General features: G+C 45.9%; 1 protein-coding gene across 15 annotated transcripts in view; it reads left to right on the top strand.

Annotated features, from left to right (window-relative positions):
- The first annotated feature begins 5,244 nt into the window (after positions 1–5,244).
- SYNE1 (spectrin repeat containing nuclear envelope protein 1) overlaps positions 5,245–13,490 on the top strand; it is a 465,530-nt gene continuing 457,284 nt past the window's right edge. For 14 of the 15 annotated variants that reach the window (XM_079939347.1, XM_079939346.1, XM_079939345.1 and 11 more), the window contains exons 1-2: positions 5,430–5,879; positions 13,045–13,329. In XM_079939347.1, the coding sequence (XP_079795473.1) occupies positions 13,263–13,329 (67 nt within the window). In that variant the 5' untranslated portion in view covers positions 5,430–5,879; positions 13,045–13,262. Of the gene's footprint in view, positions 5,366–5,429; positions 5,880–13,044; positions 13,330–13,490 lie in introns of those variants that run through there. The other variant, XM_079939340.1, reaches the window with a different exon arrangement.

The following is a 13,490-nucleotide window of genomic DNA, read 5'->3' as shown; positions in this document are numbered from 1 at the left end:
ACGCTGATCAGACCACCTCATGATTAATTTCAAGATGACTGTCAGAGCTGATAGTGCTGCTTCTGCACGTAGCCCCCTCCCTCCACCTACAAAAGCTCTTGCCCACTGATTGTCATTCAGGGGGAGTCAGCCTTTGGGCAGGTGTCTGCCCTCCCCCCACCGTTGTCGGCATGCAGAATAAAGCAAACTTTCCTTTCCACCAACCCTGCCTCTTTATTGGCTTTTGAGCATCGAGCAGCCAGACACCACTTTCGGTTACATCATGTCATCTGCAGAGTGACAGTTTTACTTCTTCAGAAATGGTCTATTATAATAGTCTCCAAAAGAAGGAGTTGAAGCATCTTGAGGAAGGCTCCCTCTCTAATACAAAGGCAACATAAAGGCTGGCAGTGGTTTATCAATGGCTATAAGGTTCTATTCAGCTGAGGGATTATTGGAATTGAAGCAAAAGAATAAGTGGGCTGGAAACAAAAGAGGAGGTGAAGAGTGGAGCGTTAACGACTGAGATTATCAGTATCAAATAATTGTTATTATTAATAATGACAAGACCAAGACCATGATCATGGGAGTGGATGGTTAAAGTAGGGGAGAGACAATAGTGGTCTAAGAACAGCTCCTGAAGGAACCATAGGGAGAAAGTGACAAGAAGACTACACTGGGTAGTCAATGATGTCATCTTAAAATTCATCGGCAATGCTAGTTTTGTGTGTGTGTTCTTTTAAAAAATAGTCTTAAAATCCTAACATGTAAAATTCTAAAATAATATCAATATGAGAGTTAAAATAGATTAAAAAGACCTAATGTTTTAAACTGGAGTTACTATGAGTTTTAATTTGAATACATGCTTGCTTTTCTCCCCAAGTCTGTGTTTGTACTGTATACCGTTCATTGGCAAACAATCTTCACTAACGATCCGTGCTATGCTCTCCCTCCCTGTATCTCAGGGGCTGGAAGTCTGAGGATTACCTTTTCCAGGCTCTTTCCTGGGGGTGGGGTGGGGTAGGGTGGATGAAATGTGCGTTCTGCCTATGCTCTCACATGAGATTTGGAAGGCAAATGGGACATAGAGAAATTGTCCCTCCAGCAGCAATGACAGTAGTTCTACAGTGGCTGATACCAAGCTCCATCACCAGGAGTCAGCGCAGAGGCAGCTGTGATGCTGCTCACCATTTGCGGCAGCATCTTGACCTCTAGGTGGCAGCAGTGAGTTGCTGAGTTCTGAACTGCACCTGCAATGGCAGGTGCAATGACAGCTAAAAGCAGCCATACTAACGGTCACCTCTCTAGCATTATCAAAAACTTTGAACACCTAAATCCCTGTTTCACATCCTCAAGTTGTTTTGATTTTTCTTTAATGAATCCTAGATGACATAATATTTCATGCCATGCCTGGGTCCAGACCTTCAAAGGTGAGAATCTCAAGTTGGTTAGTTGACCTGCCTGGGTTCACATACAGTGATGATATGATTCCAATGCAAAATAGAATTCCAGAGAGACATGGCAAGTAGTGGAGAAGAAATTAACACCTGAAATTAAGGGCCTACTGAAGACAAGAATTTAGGAGACCAATCTGGCTATTGCTGTGGAATCTTACGGTAGGAAAAAGAACTAGAAGAACTATGATGTGTGTCAGCTACTTCTGACAATGAAGACCATAAAGAAAAGAAAATGACAAGTTCAGAAACTTTACCATTTTGGATCAAGGCATGGTCAGAGACCCAGCCAGCTTCTAGGACTCTTACCCTTGCAGCTACAATGTTGACAGAGCCAAAAATCAGACCTAAGGTGTGTTGTTGCAGGTTGCACATTCATAATGTAAGATGAATTCAGAGCCTTGCTGAACCTCTCATGTGAAAGTCATGGCCCTTATTGAGAATTGCAAAAGGGGCATTTTGGAGGATTTGGTTGAATCCTAGTTCTTTGGACCCCAAATCCTCCTGAGCTTTCCTGGCCAGGAGAGGTAAGCCCCTCCTTCCCTGTCTGTCTTTCCTCTCTCGTTAGCAGACTGTGAGAACTCCAGCAGAGGCAATCACCAAGTAAGGGGCTGCCTAACCCAACCAGACCATTACTGACTGCGTCCAGACCATGACGATACAAAGCCCCTTTACCTTGGAAACATACGAGCCATTTTGTTTAGCTTCCCTGCCCTGTGCATAGAGGTTTGTCTTGAAGGGACTTAAGACTAATGGAGAGAGGTGGAAGAAGAGACGTGCTTGTTGAATTGCACGTGGGCTCATCCCCATGAAGATGCACCTCTGTAAGACTCTGGGCTGCTGCTTTTGATGAATCGACAACATATTTTTAAATGTGGTAAATCTCTGCCATGGTGTTAACACAATTACATAAAAGAGAAAGGACAGACATATAAAAGATTATTTGCTGATTTCATATGGGCACTGTGACTTATTTTACAAATACATAGAACACAATGATGCAGCCATTGGGATAACGCTGAACTAAAATCAACTGGCATTTTTTGCTGTTCTCTGCCACTTCCTATTAACTCAGGGAGGAGGTATTGGGGGCCCAGATGCCATGATGTATAGGAATAGGATTCTGTGTAAACTCAGAGGGTATGAAGAGTAGACAGATGAGGAGAACAGACCTTGGGCTCTGTGGAGGAGGAAATCAGGTTGCTCCCCAGACCGCTGTCTCTCAACCTGTGATGGCCCCCTGGTTATATTTTGCTGCTCTCAGAAACTGGTGCTCTAGCCCAACCAGCCTGTTGCAAAGTACAGTCGGTAGTCCCTTTATGTGCCAACTTCAGAAACATCGAGAATAATAGTAATAATAACTATAATAATGATGCTAATTATATTGTGTTTCCTGACCACATGCCAGGCTCTGAAGGATGAAGTACTTGCTAATTTAGTCCCCAAAACAGCCCTATGAGTGAGATATGCTGTTAACATCCTGATTACAGGTTTGTGAAATCTGAACTTGTGAGAGATGAAATTACTAGCTAACAATCACACAGGTAGTTAATGACAGAGCTGAGACTCAAGCATAGCCCTTTCTTGCTTCAAAACCCAAGACTTTAACCACTATACTATTCTGACTTCCTTCTGTCACCCATGACCTTATGTCCCATACACTTTATCTATTAAACATCCCTCAAATCCATGCACTTTCCCCATCACCATCACTCTAATAATTAGGCCTATGATCTTTCTAAAAGATTACTGTAGCAACTTCCTAACTGGTCTACCTTTACCCATTTTGGCCCTACTTCTAATCTGTTTTCCACATTGTAGCCAAAGGGAAATTTTCAAGACATAAATGTAATCATGCTGCACCACTTACTGAGAACACTGTAAAGACTTTATGTAAAGACCCGTCTCTTCGGGCTGGTTTTTAAGACCTGCACAATCTACCCTTCCCTTCATTTGGGGTCTCAAGGGGCCCATTTCCTGGTGTAGCTCCTGTCCCCTCCCTTGCTTTCTCTTCTGCAGCCACATTGGTCTTCACTTCCTCAAATGCACCATGTACTTTTCCTCCATTGATCCTTTGCACACTGTGCCCCCTGTCTGGAGCGCTGTTCCAGACCCCAGCCTACCTGTCTTTCTCTTAGTTAATGTTGCCTTTCCTGCAGATCACAGTTCAAAGTCACTTCCTTAGCAAAGTCTTCCTGATTTCTAAACTAAATTAATTCCTTTCACTGAAGGCTCTCATTTTTTTTTTCCTTCTCTTGGAGGCTGAGGTTTTATAATAATTTGTGGGCTCTTTGATGAGTGTGTCTCTTCCTGATTATACTGGAAGCTCTGTGAAGGCAGGAACCAGGTCCACTTTTACTTACCACTGTGGCTCCAATGGTTAGGACAATATTCCGTATATGGTAGGTGTTCAAACGATAGTTGTTGAATAAATGAAGCTACAACATGCTTCCCTGGGGTTTATGGAGAAAGAAAAAGAAAAAAAAAGACAAGCCTGTTCCAAAAGTCGATGATGTGCGTAGTCCTTCTGTGGAGGATAAAATTGAGCTGAGAGTGGACGTTCAGTTCATCAGGCAACCAGGGCCAGCCAGGCAGCCCTAGGCTTCTGCCTGTCTGTGCCTGGGAGAAGAGCAGCTAACTCTAATGAGGGAGTTTCAGTCGGTGGGTTGAGTTGCTTAGACGAAAGCACAGGCAGAGGAGAAGAACTCAGTCAGATCCTCTCCTCCTGAGTGGCAGGCCTGCAGCTTGGATCTCAGTCTGCTCCCACCCAGGCGGAGGGAGCTAACTGGCACCACTAGGCTCTGGCCGGTTATCTCCACAAGGAGCTCTGGGCATCCACGGTGAGTGTCACCGTGAGGCAGAGGCAGGATATGTTGAGAGTGATCCCCAACATCCCCTCTCCAGGCACGACTCCCTGGTGCAACCAGTACTGTACTCAGAGATTCATTCTTTGGTCTCTGAGATATGTAAACACAAGGAAAGGTAACACATCAGGTGAGTTTACCAGATTCATGTCAGATATTATTTTGATGGAATCCAAAAGGGAGAGAATTTGAAGGAAATGCAAAACTAATCAGTGGAGTGTTGGCAGCAAGTGAGGAGGGAAAGGCAGGAGGCAAAGAAAAACTTCATCCACTTTAAAGCCCCATCCTTCCATTCTGCAAATGTAGAGAATAGGAAAAACTATTTTCAGATAGAAAATTCGAGAAGGTAATTATTATTTGTAAGATTCTTGCAACATAGCTTCGATTATTTGAGTTGCCACAGTCCTGTTGGACTTGGGCTTCGTTGTTGGTGGAGAGACTATGTTTGACTTTGCTTGGAAACCATAAAACCACAACAAGATAAATTCTTCCGAAGGCTACTAGGCAACCCCAGACTCTCCTCTACACCATGAGAAGGACTTATGATGAAAGCCTCAGGGAGAGCGTGAGGGAAAAACCTGAAGGTAGTTCTCCAGGGTCATCTTAACGAATAACCAAGAATAAATACGATTCAGATGTCAGGTGTCTTCTCGGGAAATCCAAGCCTTATAAACCCATGAACAAAAATCTATAGTCTGACCAGTCTCCCTAAAATTATATGCTACTGATTTGACAGCCAAAAGGTCAGCCGTTAGGATTTTCTGAAAGTTGATTTAAAAGGAGCCAGAGGAATGTCCTCATTGAACCGCACCACTTCCTTCCCGGGACCATCAGGGAACCTCCCCAGCCTTTCAAGATAGGTTCTGCTCAGGAAGGTCAGCAGGTCATTGGAAACCCCAGGCAAAGTTAGCAAGGCGGGGCAGCGAATCCCCTTCCCAGCGCTCTCGGCCATTTCTCTCCTCCTCGACCTCCGGGAGGTGGACCCCGTGGAAAGGCTCCCGGAGAGGGAGGCTCACGGAAAGGCTTTGCAGCTGCGGAGAGACTCTGGAGGCCGTGCTTCTCCGGGAGGTAGGGAAGCGGGTGAGAGAGGCTCGGGCCCCCGCCCCTGGCTCTGCCAGGGACCAGCGCATCCTGGAGCCGGGCGCCGGGTGCCGGGCGCGGGGAGGGGCGTGGCGGCGCACGGGTCGCGCCGGGAACCTGCCTGGAGGCTGAACCCGCCTAGCCAACCTTCCCGAAGGGAGCTTTAGTGCGGGGGCGGGGGAGTGGGAGGAGGCCTGAACCCCCAGGGTGCACCCGGAAGGAGGACCGCTTGCAGAGAGAGGGCAGAGCAGCCGAGCAGCTGGGCGCAGGAGTGAGTGAGTGAGTGTGCGAGCGGGCCCGGGAGCGCGGCCGCGGATCCGCCGCCGGCGGGGAGCCGGCCCGGCGTGTTGTACTCGGTCACCAGGGCCGCCCGGCGCCCCGCTGCCCTGCAGCCGCGCCCCGGCTCCCGCCACCGCGGCCGGCCCAGAGCGCGCACCGGCACCGCCGCTGCGCTCGCTGCGCTACCTGGAACCAGAACGAGCCCGAGAGAGAGAGACAGAAGGTAAAGGGAAGGAGAGAGGGAGAGAGGAAGGAGAGAGAGAATATGGGTGCAAGCAGCACAAATTGCAGACAAATTGTAAGCAAGTTTGTATGTGCGTGCTCGGGGTCGTGCGTGCTTGATGGGAGGGAGAGGATGGTGATGGTGGCGGTGGTGTGCGTACGTGTGTGATACTCAAGGATGAGGAGAGACGGAGGTGGGGAGCGTTCTCCTTGCATCTCGTGCGTAGATACCCCTATTAACGTCCCCCCTCTGAGTTGTCACTTCCGCTTGTGGCACTTCTTCTGGGGTCCAGTGATGCAGAAGAAAAAGGCAGCCACCCTCTTATTGCGATGGTCGAGACAGTTGCTACTATCAGATGGGAGATGTAGGGCGCTGAACAAATTCCAGGAGCCTCCCTTCCTCCACTGCCGACTATTTTAGGAAGGGCTGGGGGAGGGGAAATGGGTAGCACGGCCCGGGGCTTGAAGAACAGCGGAGGCCGGGGCTTCAGACTCTACTCCAGCTGTCGCCCTGCGATTTCTGGCAGGCGGACCCTACGCTAGAGGGCAAGATAACTTTCATCTCCTCTCCAGAAAGATACGTTTCAGACAGATTTTGCATCACTGCCGGAGGGAGTTCTGTGAAATGGTGGTTCACAGAGCGGCAGGTGTATGGCAGAGGACAGGAAAATATGCAAAATAAAGCAGCTATTAGCCATCAGGAAAGAAAGCCGGCTGGGAAACGGGGTTCAGCGGGCTGCCTCGGATAACAGAGCTTGGAGGCTGCAAGTTCAGGCCCTCTTCCACAAATAGAGTCAGGTTCAACCCTGGGGAGAAAAAGACACCAGCTGTGAAGCCGGTCTTAGCATCCCAGAATGTCCATTTCAGAGCTTCTCAGTTTGGGGTAGAAAACCTGTACGCATCTGAAAATTTTCTGTAAATGTTAAGAGAGTTCAAAATGAATGTTTTTTTTTTCTCTCTCTCTTCTTTAATGGGTATCTATTTTTGTCTTCATCTGAGAGCTATTTTTCCAAAGAAAGCGTTTGTATTCAGGAGCTAGACTTGTGTATGAGAAATATTATAATTTTCAATTAAGCAAAGATTATTAATATGACCCACATCTGTGTAAAATGCTGATTTAGCCATGAGTCATGAGGACTGTTCTTTGAGAGGCCTGCTGTTCTCCATGATGAAAAAGATTAATAGGATGGATAAAAAGTTCCTGACATCACCAGAACAGTGTAATAAAAAACACATCTGTTTTTTGCTTGCATTTTTGAGTCTGTTTATTACTTTCTGTCAATTTTAGAACAAAATGTGCCAGATCAACACTAACTTAATATATTTCAGGCTGAAGATAAAGACACATCTTCAGACTGACTCAGATAATAATATTGCTCAGTTATTATAGCCTCACTTTTGTCTGTCTTAACTAATATTTGCTCAGTTATTATATTATAGCCTCACTTTTGTCTGTCTTAACTAATATTTGCTCAGTTATTACATTATAGCCTCACTTTTGTCTGTCTTAACTAATGATTTTTTCACAAACTGGTTTATTTCTGTCCTCGTCCCCCACGTAAGAATTTTTTTCCACTTGATTCTTCTGTGCAAAGAAGTAAAGATTGAGAAAAGGTAGCTTATCATTGAAAAATGTTCAAGAATTGCTTGTGCTAAGTGGGGAGGGTGCTACAGTAGGACCTGCTCTCTGATAATTATGCAGCCCACACAGCTACTTGGAGATGAAGGGAGGTGTCACTGAAACCGGATGTAAGAAACCCATGACTGGGCAAGGTTAGTAGCAATTTCTCCCCAGGGCAGACGGCACCAGCGCTAGATACAGCAGTCACACCCTGTGGTCTGAAGACAGGCGTGCAGGACCCAAGGCTCCCCTTTGAGGAAGTCTGCATATCTCCTTCTCTGAAATGTGTTAAATGTGTCCTTCCTTGTGGTCTAAACCAGTGAGAACTCATGTTTGGCACGAAGTGCAATATAGACTCTAGTAAAGCACGGGAGGAAGGTAGCAGGCATCTTTGGGCAAGATTTATACTCCAGGCTTAAAAAAAAATGTTCAGTCATGACATAGTATCTGTCATGCTGATCAGCTCTGCACTTCGTCTTTTGAGTACTTCTACATATTTTTGTTCTTCCAGGGAAAGGACCAATTTTTATTTGTTACCCTGTAAAATCCATGAGTGAATAATTAGCAGCACTGTTCACTGATAGCCAGTACACAGGCATCAGTAATATTTTTGTATTAACTGCAGGATGTCCCTCTTCTTCCCCACCATTTAGCCATCTTAGCATTCATTAATTAGTACCATTACTAAAGGATGAATAGAGAAAAACAATAATTAAATGTAAAATTAGACACTTATGTGACTCGCTCCAGCAAAGGACTTAGATAGAAGGGGGGTTGAGATGTATTCAGTAGCTTTTTTTTTTTTTTTTTTTTTTTTTTACGGTACGCGGGCCTCTCACTGTTGTGGCCTCTCCCGCTGTGGAGCACAGGCTCCGGATGTGCAGGCTCAGTGGCCATGGCTCACGGGCCCAGCCGCTCCGCGGCATGTGGGATCTTCCCGGACCTGGGCACGAACCCGTGTCCCCTGCATCGGCAGGCAGACTCTCAACCACTGCGCCACCAGGGAAGCCCCCTGTATTCCTTTTTAATAGAACAAATAGGAAACTGCTTTAGCAGCCAGTTGTCCATTCTGCTTAGAGACTGGAAAAGTCAAGTTGTGATGATTCATTCCCGTGCTTTTCACAGGTGTTGGTGTTAAGAAGAGTACATTGTTCAGATAGGAGAATCCCAGATAGCAGATACTCTAAATTCCCTCTGCATCCCGCATGATAAATACAGCAGATGGTAGTGGTTGGGTATTCTCTTTGCTCCCACAGTACCTGGGATTTCTCCATTACAATACGCAACCTACTTTATTGTAATATTGTTTGTATCATCCCCTGCTCTGGTACATAAACTCTAAGAGGGCCTTATCTGTCTTGTTCACTGCTATTTACTCAGTACCGGTGTCCTTTACACGTGGTTTCTCAATACATTTGCTGTATGACATAATAAATACAGGAATCTTACCTCTCTGCTAGGTGTGGTGGATATAATTAGCTGCTTTATAATCTTAGTTCCTTCCCTGGAAATGATTAGAAGATGGTGCAAGGACTGTTAATTGGCACACAACCCATCAGTGTCTCCCTAAGTCTCCCTTCCCATCCCTCACCCTCTCTTCCTACCCCCCCCCCCCCCCCCCCCGCCGCCCAATATCCTGCACCTGATTAAAAACTCTTAATTAGCCTGGGACTCTTGAGATCATTGACGGTGCTGGACATTCCTCTCATGTCCTAGTTCTGTAGGTCATGCCCACATGGACAGGAAGAGGCAGAATTAAGACTCAGCTCCATGTCTGTTTTGGTCCAGAGTCTGTGCATGTCCCGTTACCACGATCCCATGTCAGGTGTTTGTTGAGCACCTCCATACACAGAACCAGCTCAAGATCATCCAGCTAGTCAGAGCAGAGCTAAGTCTAAACTCACATCTTCCTACATCCAGAACACATATCTTGTAAAAATCTCCTTTTATTATCTTTGTCTGATTAATTTGAAATTTTTATCAAATCACATGGCCCTTTAAATTTAAGTATCAGTAGAAAGCAAGAATATCATAATTTCACAAAATAGGAAATATGTGTGTACGTGAATGGTAAAAGCAAAATATTTAATCTTACGTCTAAAAAGGGAAGGATGTTGCATCAGCGTCTTTTGCAGTGGGGAGGAAGGAGTTTTCTGAGGGTAGTCCTGTAGAAAACTACGCGTTCATACTTTAGTGAGGAATAGAGGAAAACAATAATTAAATGTAAAATTAGACACTTATGTGACTCACTCCGGCAAAGGAGTGGGAGTGAAAGTGATTCAAGAAAACAAAAATATATACTGGGGGCTCGGATGTATTCCAGAGATCTAGTTAATATCAGTGGGTGTGATGTCAAAACAGCAAGAGTTATAACCTCTATGCCTGCAGAATGCTCATGGTCTCATTAGAGGGAGATAAGACTGACTGTTAAGGATTATAAGACAGGTCTTTGCATAGCGTGGCTTGTTGGTGCTGGAGGAATGGAGGGAATTGCTGAAAGTGCGCTGCTGTGTGAGCGGGGGCTTCGCGCAGAGTGTGGGTCCTCGGCTGGGTCCAGCGAGCCTTTGGATTTGCTCAGCTGAGCGTGTGGAGGGGTAATTAAGATGCTGTTCAGCAAGGATGTGAGGGTATGAACTGCAGAGTTTGGGGAAATAGTGACCTGCACAGCTCCTCTACTGCTGCGCTCAGCCTATGGTACCGTGGCCCACAGAAGCTCAAGTCAGAGCCCTGAGAGTCATTCACGATCCCCTGGCTACCTCACCCCCCACTCCCTGTCTCCCCCCAGTCACCAAGTCCTGCACGTTTTGCCTCCTCAAGATTTGTTTGGATTTTACCCTCCGTTCACCATCCTGTTTCAGTCTCTCATCATCTTCCACCTGGACGCCTGAGATACCTTCCTAACAGATCTTCCTGGAACTTTGAGCTGTCAACCTCAAATACACCCTTAAAAAACGTACCTAGAATGGGCTTCCCTGGAGGCGCAGTGGTTTAGAATACGCCCGTCAATGCAGAGGACACGGGTTCGAGCCCAGGTCTGGGAAGATCCCACATGCCGGGGAGAAACTAAGCCTATGTGCCACAGCTACTGAGCCTGCGCTCTAGAGCTTACAAGCCACAGCTTCTGAGCCCGTGTGCCACAACTACTGAAGCCTGCACGCCTAGAGCCCGTGCTCCGCAACAGGAGAAGCCACTGCAATGAGAAGCCGGCGCACTGCAACGAAGAGTAGCCCCCGCTTACCACAACTAGAGAAAGCCCGCGTGCAGCAACGAAGACCCAACACAGCCAAAAATAACTAAATAAAATTAAAAAAAAAAAAAAGAAAAAGAGCAATGTACTTAAAAAAAAAAAGTGTAGCTAGAATAACCTCAATCACACGTGGTCACGTCTAGCTTCAAAATCCCTCAAGGTTTCCTGTTGCCTCCTGGAGACCCAGGACCAGCTTCTGGGCAGAGCACACAGGGCTGAGCCATCTGGCTGCTCCCTCCTTTGCCAGCCTCAGCCCCAGAATGTCACCTGATAGAGTCCCTCACTGACTGTTGGCAGTTCTACATACAAATCATGCTGTTTCTTGTGTCCATGCCTTTGCTCAAGCTATCCATCCTGCCTGGCATGCATCTTGTTTTTTTTTGTTTGTTTGTTTTTTGCGGTACGCAGGCCTCTCACTGTTGTGGCCTCTCCCGTTGCGGAGCACAGACTCCGGATGCGCAGGCTCAGCGGCCATGGCTCACGGGTCCAGCTGCTCCGCTGGCATGTGGGATCTTCCCGGACCAGGGCACGAACCTGTGTCCCCTGCATCGGCAGGCGGACTCTCAACCACTGCGCCACCAGGGAAGCCCTAGGGGAGCCATTTGTAACATCCCTTAGGCACTTCTCACTGTCTATCAGTCTTCAAATTAAGGTAGCTTTGGTATGTGGACTGGTGGAATGTTTTTCCCCAGGACATGAAGGCTGCTAATGGGTGTACAGCTCCAGTAGGGCTGCAGGCCTTGAGGCATGAGGGCCAGCCATTAGTAATTATTTCTCCTCTGAGAACCCCTGGGGGAACCACCCACTGAGAGGTACCTCTCTAGCCTAGAAGCTGCGGAGTATTGGGTCCTGCTTTCTGTATCTTTGCAAGTAGCCAGGAGAAGTCTGTCTTTGCCTTCTTACCAGTCAGTGCTATTCACTGCACCACTGACCCCTAACTTGCTAAGTGACCGGTACACCCTTTCTGGCCCCAGAAATGTGCAGGGCAGCAGCAGTGTGCAATGTTTTACATCCTTTTTGAGGTAGTGGTCTAAAAAAGATGTTATCAGCGTATTCGTAGAATCTAACTAGATACCAGTATATACTGGTGTTAATGCCATTTTAAAAATCAGTTGTAATCTGTAATTACACTGTATTACTTAACCAATTCTTCACAAATAATACAAGTTTTATGACCACACATTCACGTTACAATGTTTGATAGCACTCATAGACACCTCTTATTTCCTTGCCGAAGTTGGACCATCCCATAGATGAAGGTGGACCACACACATAGATGCGCTGTGTTTTCTTTACCGTCTTGCTTTTGCCGTCCTCCCCTGCCCCCACCCTGTTTCTTTTCTTCACCTTCATCATCATAGCCCAGAGATGAGTATGAATTGTAAAAGTATCACGCTCACATAAGCCCCCTTGGTTTGGTGTCTTGGTTAAATTTCTTTTCTCTGGGTACATTTTTCACCCTCCTCTTCTTTCTGTCATCAGTTGTCCTGTTCATGGCAAGGCCTCCTCTTCGGCTAACCCTAGGGTTAGGAAATTCATGTTCAAAGTACATGTCTCCATGTCAAGATTTCATCAACTACTCTCTTATCTCTTTTTTACCTCCCCGCGTCCAGCATGATGAATTAAGCTTGACCAAAGCAGAGAATACAGGAAGGAAAGGGATTGGAAGGAAAATGTCCTCTCTGTTAGCCCCCCATCCCACCCCAGCCTTCCAACTTACTTTAAAATCTTTCTATGGGGAGGGAAAAGCTAGATCAAACCCATTTGTCTTCTAAAATGACAAGATTCGAAATTTGAATTTCTAGAATGAAATAGTTTTATATTTATCCTGTTTCAATTCATCAGATTTTAGGAGCTAAGATCTGATCTCATTCCTAAAAAGTGTACAAACACAACAGAGCAAAATAGGTGTGCAAAGCAGGCTGAAATAGCCCAGATAAGAGAACCTGTGAATAGTAGGAAATAGAACCGGCGTTTTGAATACAGGTACTTTCACTTTCATAGATCAATGAAAAAGGTCTAGTTTAAAAAGAAAACATGGAAAAAAATGAGTATTTCTCCTTTTAGCAACCAATTTTGCTGTGTATGTTTTGATTATGTGTTTATCAAGTACCATGAGAATTCCTCATATTTGCCTATTACTTTATAGTTTATAAGTATTTTTACATTAGTTATTTCACTTCAGAAATAAGAGATGAATCATCTCTTCAAATTAAATAAAGATAGCTCTACTTTTTGCACTCGGGTGACCTATATAGATGTTTTAAAAATATTGAACCTTTTCTGTTTGGTTTTCAGGTTCCTGAGTTCATTTAAGAGGACAGTCTTAAAGCAAAAGAAGAAAAAAGAAGTGGTTGGATTTCTGGGAGATCTCTTCACTGACTGCTGTGAGCGCCTGGGATTCGTCCATGACTCGATAGAACTGGAGAAGTTCAAGTATGTTTTCTGGAGGGACCTAGGGCTGCACTACGTCAGGCAGAGAGTCTCCAGTGGTGGTTCCACGCCAAGGTGGGACCATGGCAGCCTCCAGGACAGCCTCGCGGGCTTCTCGGGACATCGCCAACGTGATGCAGAGGCTGCAAGGTAAGGGGCAGAAACGTCAAGGGTTTTTTGTTTTGTTTTCTCATATGCTTTAAATTTTAAATGCCAGCTTACCTCAGATTCTCTTCAGTTTGCTTGCGTTTTTGTTCAATTTTATGAAGCTGCAGCAGGGAATAGCACCGTGATGGCTTTTATCCTAGTGT

The sequence above is a fragment of the Stenella coeruleoalba genome (assembly GCF_951394435.1).
Source record: "Stenella coeruleoalba genome assembly, chromosome: 12".
Taxonomy (NCBI): domain Eukaryota; kingdom Metazoa; phylum Chordata; class Mammalia; order Artiodactyla; family Delphinidae; genus Stenella; species Stenella coeruleoalba.
Note: the sequence above shows the minus strand (reverse complement) of the source record. Positions and strands in the feature narration are given on the sequence as shown.